This window comes from Onychostoma macrolepis, chromosome 15, assembly GCF_012432095.1.
Source record: "Onychostoma macrolepis isolate SWU-2019 chromosome 15, ASM1243209v1, whole genome shotgun sequence".
Classification (NCBI taxonomy): domain Eukaryota; kingdom Metazoa; phylum Chordata; class Actinopteri; order Cypriniformes; family Cyprinidae; genus Onychostoma; species Onychostoma macrolepis.
This window is the reverse complement of record NC_081169.1, coordinates 12,209,807-12,216,479: the sequence shown is the minus strand read 5'-3', so window position 1 is coordinate 12,216,479 and position 6,673 is coordinate 12,209,807. Positions and strand designations below refer to the sequence as shown.

The following is a 6,673-nucleotide window of genomic DNA, read 5'->3' as shown; positions in this document are numbered from 1 at the left end:
GCTTTTTTTTTACCCCTAATAGGGTACTGCTCCAGGCACAAGCTGTTGTACCCAGAAAGGTACAATTTGAAACCCTTATTTTTCTGTGTGTACGTAATTGCTTTGAGAACCCATAATAACACTAAGGCAAAACATAGTCTGTTTAAATTCATTTATAAAATATATTTAATGGCAGTATATTCACAAATCCAAACAGAACTGTGCTTCTGATACCAAATATTCTCTATAATAACTAATCTTTGAATTACAGTTCTATCATTTACAATTAAAACAGTGCACTAAATTCATACACAACCAATGAAAGTGGCTAGGAGAAAATATGAACCAGAAAATTAAACACAGCACAAAGCTAAGAGTTACTGTATCTGTACACTTCACAAACATTTGAACTCCACAAATACTTGATTATTTTAAAGTCTTAAGATTCATTCTGTTCAGAAGTGAGTTACTGTCGTGTCAGTTTTTAATGGATTCTGTTTTTCCTTAAAAGAGTGAGAAAATGTTTCTGTTTACCATTCCCTTTCAATACAGCAAAACCACCAGCATTTTAAAGATATACCCTTTACCTGTCCTAGAAAAAGTACATTCAAATGTCACATGAACACTATACACTACACTTGTTTGTGATCCTTGTTACACTCCAACACAACTTCTTTCATCAGTGTATACACAACCAGTCAAAAGCTTGGACACACTTGACTGACATTGTTTTTCATGATCACAAAACCTTTTGACCTTTGAAGGCTATTGCTTGAATACATGAAAATGCTTTTAAAGACAAAATTAATTTTCCCTATGCACTAATTTGACCTATTATTTATTGTATTATTATTATGAGTTGGAGTAGATATTAAATGAAAGCAGAAATAAGTTTTGAAGCAGCTCAAATATGAGTTTTCTCTTGTATAAAATGTTTTTAATGGTACATAATTACCATACTTTCTTTAATATTATAACATTGCAATGTTGACATAGAAACAATGAAGACTGAGTTGGTGTGTCAAAGCTTCTGACTGGTCATATATTAAACTACACTTTACATTTCAAGAAATAGTGAGGCATCTTTTCAGCCACAACTTATCTCAAAATTGACAATCTCTTATTGTCAAAAGAAACAAATTCACAAAAACAAAACATACAAGTCAAACACAGAGTAAGCATGAAAATATCTAATGCCTTCTGTTTATTGGTCTCTCAACAATCCTAGTACACCCCTGAAACTAGTATTTATTTTTAGTGCCCTGGAAATACTTCAGTAGCTTCGGTCTTGTCATTTAGACAATTAACTCTTTAGTGAGTTCAGTGTTATTGCAGAAACTGATGCAGGGCAAGTACCTCACATTGAAAGTGTCTGTAGAGAAAACTTCACAGAAATTAAGTCACCATCCCAACATGATTGATAATTCATCATAACCTCAGCCTCTTATGAATCCTCCTGCTTTTTATGGGTAACGTGTATTGCTATTAACTTAAAGCAACAGAAGGATTTCATGATAACCTGTTTGGTTTAAAATGGCTCTGATTGCAGATGAATGCAGAACTGATAGCTGCCACTTCTACACTCATAAACATAAACATCAATGAATGTCGGGTAATTAAAAGGCCCATTTAGAGGCCAAAGATCAGTGGAAAAGCATACTGATTGTTTACTTTGGCTGACAAGTCTTATTTAAGAGTGGTAGTGTAGTTGTTTTTCTCTATGAACTCCTTTAGCTTGGTGGGATAGTCTGTCATAATCCCTGTAGCCCCAAGGTCAAAGGCACGTTTAAAGTCCTCCTCGTCGTTCAGCACCCAGACATACACCTGCGGTTGGAAAGAAAAAAAACAAAGACCAGTGGAAAAGTCCCATGATGACGTTCCAGTCAAGAGCGAAATGCCATTCAAAGCTCCTGCCATCTGCTCATGCACATCACAGCGCTCAAAGCAATGCTTAAGCATAAAGTACAAGTGGTGTATGACCTAAATCTCATTTGGAGATTAGCACTCACCTGTATTCCTCTGCTCGTCAGATGATCGAATAATGCTTTTCTCATGAGGAGCCTGAAAATACATTCATATCGTAATTCTAGCATATTTACGACTCTAGCAAGTATTAGAATAACATGGCCAAGCTTAAACGTTTCTTTATGCTTGTAATTACTTTCATCACTAAGACCAGAACGTGCAAAATCTCTAAAGAAGGCAGTTAACTACTTTCCCATAAGAAACACATAAACTGTGTTAAGAAAATATTTAGGTTAAAGGTTTATTGAGGCCAGAGTGCACATAAACTTACGTGTCTGCCAGCCATGTTATGAAACGCTGACTCCATGTCTGACGCTCAGGATCTTTGAGTCTACAAGAAACAAAATCTTTATCACTTCTCAGATTTCCAACAAAAAAAATTTCTAGCAAAGCACTAGTTTTGTGAGCATACAAAGTTCATGTGCTGAGCCTGAATGTACAAAGGACCAAATCTAAATATTTTTTTTAAATACTAGAAGAACTATAGGAGCATGTACACTTTATTGCCAAAAGTATTGGGACACCCCCTTCTAATGAACAGGTTTGACTACTTTAGTAATATCCATGAGTACAAATCTTAATATTTAAGCATATAATGGTATTCTAGGGAATTGTGTGCTTCTAATTTTAAAGCAAGAGTTTGGACAGGACCCTTTTCTATTCTAACATGACAGAGCCTCTGTGTATAAGGCAAGGTTCAAAAAGAAATGTCAGTGTGGAAGAACTTGACTGGTCTGCGGAAACCCAGCTGAACATCTCTGGTGTGACTTTAAATGCAGATCTTGAGCCAAAAACTCTTTACCAAACACCAATGACTTGTACATACACTATATGGACAAAAGTATTGGGACACCCCCTTCTTTAGAACAGAAAAAGGCACTTCCAAAACTGTGGCAACAGAGATGGAAACATAATTCATGTATTTAAAAATTGTATTTCCATCTCTGTTGCAACAGTTTTGGAAGTGTCTAAAATGACTGCACCCATATGTACAAGTCATTGGTGTTTGGTGACGAGTTTTTGGCTCAAGATCTGCATTTAAAGTCACACCAGAGGTGTTCAGCTGGGTTTCTGCAGACCAGTCAAGTTCTTCCACACTGACTAAATCAATCATTTCTTTTAAACCTTGCCTTATACACAGAGGCTCTGTCATGTTAGAATAGAAAAGGGTCCTTTCCAAACTGTTGCTTTAAAATTAGAAGAACACAATTCCCTAGAATATCATTATATGCTTAAACATTAAGATTTGTACTCATGGAAATGAATAAAGTAGTCAAATCTGTTCATTAGAAGGAGTGACCCAATACTTTTGGCAATATAGTGTATGTATGACTAAAATGCATGTGTTCCTCACTTGGAAATGATTGAAGGCATGGGAATCTCCAGGAATTGTTCCTTAAGCGGGACGAAGGGTAAGAGGCCTGTGTAGAAAAAACCGAGTAACAGCAGCACTCTGTGCAAACTGAACAAGATTGGGATTTGTGGGTTCTAGAAAACAAATAGAAAAACTTCAGATATTGACATTTTGCATACTTTATTGTTCAGTTATGTTGTTTACTAATAACCAGTGTATTACCTCTTCGTAACATTTCTTAACGATTTTGTTGCTGGAGTTTCCCCAGACGGTCAGATGCTCCCTGTTGTATCGGACAACCAGCTCGGACACCTGACAGAAAAAAAGTAAAACTCTATTTTGCTTCTGGTGAACTCGTCTCACCAGCCTGATTCATTTTAGTGGTGTCAAGCAGCTGCACAGACAGGATTCGAGGAAATGAAATATGAGCGGAACAGCAGGGGCCCACAAACCTTCTTGATGAGAGTGTCATTGTTGACCTTGATGTCGATGTTTACAGGGGTGCTTGGGAAAGTTTCAAAAACATCTCTCAGCAGAGGGATGCGCTTGTCATCTCCTCCTTCACAGTAGCACTCTGAAAAACATCAGGAATAATGTAATAGTTGGACATACATGTCTTAGTTACCATTAAATGTATACAAAACATATTTGAAACGTTTATACAGTGGCTGAAAAACCAAGACCACACGTGCATATGTTTTGGATTTCAACTGTGTAAAAAGATTTTTTTACACAATTGAATTGTGTAAAAAGAACCGAAAAGTAGAAAAAAATTAATTTCATAATAGAAGTGCTATAATGGGGCCATCTGTACAAAGGAGTTCACATGATCAACGTTACAAATTTCCTTTCATTTGACATTTACAACTTATTTATTTATTTTAACACTACAACTTTGTTTCCAGGATTCAAATACAATATAAAATTATTTAAAAAATAATAATAATAATAAATTTAAACAAATTTTAAATAAAAATTATTGGAGTACATTCTATAAGAAAATACTATTTCAGTATTTCTACTTCAAATTTAATGATTAATGCAATTTGTTATTTCTTTGTAATTATTCATCAAATTTACTAGCTATTTCTAAGCAAAGCAATTTTTTTCAGTTTAGATTTTCAATCCCAGATTTTTAGGGTGGTCTCAGTTTTGTACTTCACTGTAGCATACTAGTAACACTACAGACACATTGGGAATCTGCTTGATTATACCTTAAATCAGATTTGTTGAACATTACCTGGACTGAACACTCACCTCGTTTGAAAGACACCCCAAGCTTACACAGGTAAGGAGGAAGATCCTAAGAAGACAAACGCATTCAGAATACAGCATATATTTACATACTGACATTAGAGTTTAAGGCCTACTACAAATTAGTCAAGCCTTGAAACATTTCGACTGCTGTTGTGAATACAGGATGCTTGAAGTTTCTCTACTCACAGCATAAGCCACATCTGAAATGTATGCATTAATTCCAGTCGACCGCTTCAGGTTGGAATCGTGCAACACCACCACCTGCTCATCCTTGGTCAAATGGCAGTCCAGCTCCAACATGTCAGTGCCCAGTTGAACAGCGCTGAGGAAGAAGAAAATGTACAACAGATGAGTTAAGGAAGCATCTGTTCATAAATCATGAACATGAAGATTTTCATCCAGGGCTGCGTTTCCCGAAAGCATTGTAAGCTTAAGTACATCGTAGACCCACTGAAACCAATGTTCTACGATCAACTGAGGCTTATGATGCTTTTTGGAAACGCAGCCCTGATCCTCGTAAAAAAACACAATTTGTCATCAAATGATAATGCCACTTGGATGAATGATGAAGAAACACTTCAGATGCTTCTGAATTCTTCAAGATCATGTATACAATGTTAACTAAGCATGTTAGGTTTTAGTACAGTCGTACTCATCAGTGCAAATCCAAGCAATAAACCGCCGCCAATTGAGAAACTCACTGCTTGAAGGCTGCCATTGTGTTCTCCAAGTTCTCACCAGCTCCTGCAGATGAAGAGAAACAATAATAGCAGTGCTTGGTATTTGCTTTTATTAGTCAACTAATTTCTTCAAGTGATGTTTATGTTCAGACTGCATGTAGTTTCTGCATTATTCCAGGGTTCACGGTCCACACTCCAGTGTGTAGGCGATAAAGTCAATAATGAACCCTCTCAACCAACACTGGCCCAACATGAAGGTACTATGATATATGACTTAAAGATAAAAAAAAACAGGCTTTCCATTACATAGAAGACAAAAATGTTAAGTGCATGACTTAAGGCTAAAGTCAGCAATGTTAGGAATGTAACCCTGTAAGATTCATTGAGACTGTGTCTCAAAACCTAGTGAGCTTCCTACCTAGTCAGCATTTTGTAACATCACTAGGTTTTATTGGAGTACAAGGAAAAAGAGTGATTGGATAAACGATGAAAAGCCTCAGAGGGCTGTAGACTTGATAAAGCAGCGTTTGTCACTCACCGCCGCGGTGTGAGATGTGTCTGCTCCGGAAGGTTTCTTTCTTTCGCCGATGCAGCAGAGACGGACACTTGAGCAGTAACGCCGAGGTGAGCACATATCCGGTAACCGTGGATAAAACATATACCGCAGCGCACATTTTTAGTTTTATCAGTCGGACAAGCAAGTCAGTCCTGTAAAGCCACTTATATAACTACAATTCATTGAAAAGTGACGTAAAACGCGACAGTCTCTGCAGAAGTCAACGCACCGGCCGGTAACGTTATCATCCAGCACCGCTGGCCAGCCGCCGCTGCCGCGCTTTAACAGCGATCAGAAGAAAGCCGAGTGAAGCTTTAAGGCAGAGCATGTAATGTCAGTCAGATTAGACCCCTCTTTATTTGCACCGTCATGCATCTCTCTGTTAACCCACCCACGGGCTTGCAGTCCAATGTTTCTTGACAGGCCACCCCCCTGCGCAGTTTACATATTGCTCGGGTCAGTAATAATACTACGGTCGCAGGAACGCGCATGCGCACTACAAGCGTCTGATGACGCGACTGAACGCAAGAGGATGCTCATGGACAAATAAAGTCATTCGTGTCAGATCCATTCCGCTTTAAAAAAATAAATAAATAAAAGAAATTACACTTGTTTTCCTTTACAACAATTAATCAGTGAAAGAAGGCGATTAAAGTGATCGTTCACCCAAAATGAAAATTCTGTCATCATACTCACCCTCAAGTTGACGGTAGCCATTGACTTTTATATATATATATATAAAAAGTAGGCTAAGTATGGAAGAAAAAAAAAATAGTATGGGAGTCAATGGCTATCGTCAACTGTTTGCTTACAAACAATCTT

At 37.3% G+C, this 6,673-nt stretch overlaps 1 protein-coding gene across 1 annotated transcript; it reads right to left on the bottom strand.

Moving 5' to 3' along the window:
* Positions 1-130: 130 nt before the first annotated feature.
* gdpd1 (glycerophosphodiester phosphodiesterase domain containing 1) lies at positions 131-6,342 on the bottom strand. The gene is made up of 10 exons (XM_058745453.1): positions 5,834-6,342; positions 5,317-5,359; positions 4,802-4,937; positions 4,616-4,661; positions 3,811-3,932; positions 3,581-3,670; positions 3,359-3,492; positions 2,276-2,335; positions 1,989-2,040; positions 131-1,803 (listed from the first exon to the last, which is right to left on the bottom strand). The coding sequence occupies exons 1-10, from the start codon at positions 5,967-5,969 to the stop codon at positions 1,666-1,668; spliced, it is 957 nt and encodes a 318-aa protein (XP_058601436.1). The 5' UTR covers positions 5,970-6,342; the 3' UTR covers positions 131-1,665.
* Positions 6,343-6,673: the final 331 nt, after the last annotated feature.

Bases quoted from the DNA above. Each gene is read 5' to 3' on its own strand.
- gdpd1 (XM_058745453.1), bottom strand. From the start codon at position 5,969: ATGTGCGCTGCGGTATATGTTTTATCCACGGTTACCGGATATGTGCTC. The intron at 4,938-5,316 runs GTGAGTTTCTCA...CTTCTTCCTCAG, and splicing joins ACAATGGCAGCCTTCAAGCA to CGCTGTTCAACTGGGCACTG. The intron at 2,336-3,358 runs GTGAGGAACACA...TGTTTCTTGTAG, and splicing joins ATGCCTTCAATCATTTCCAA to ACTCAAAGATCCTGAGCGTC.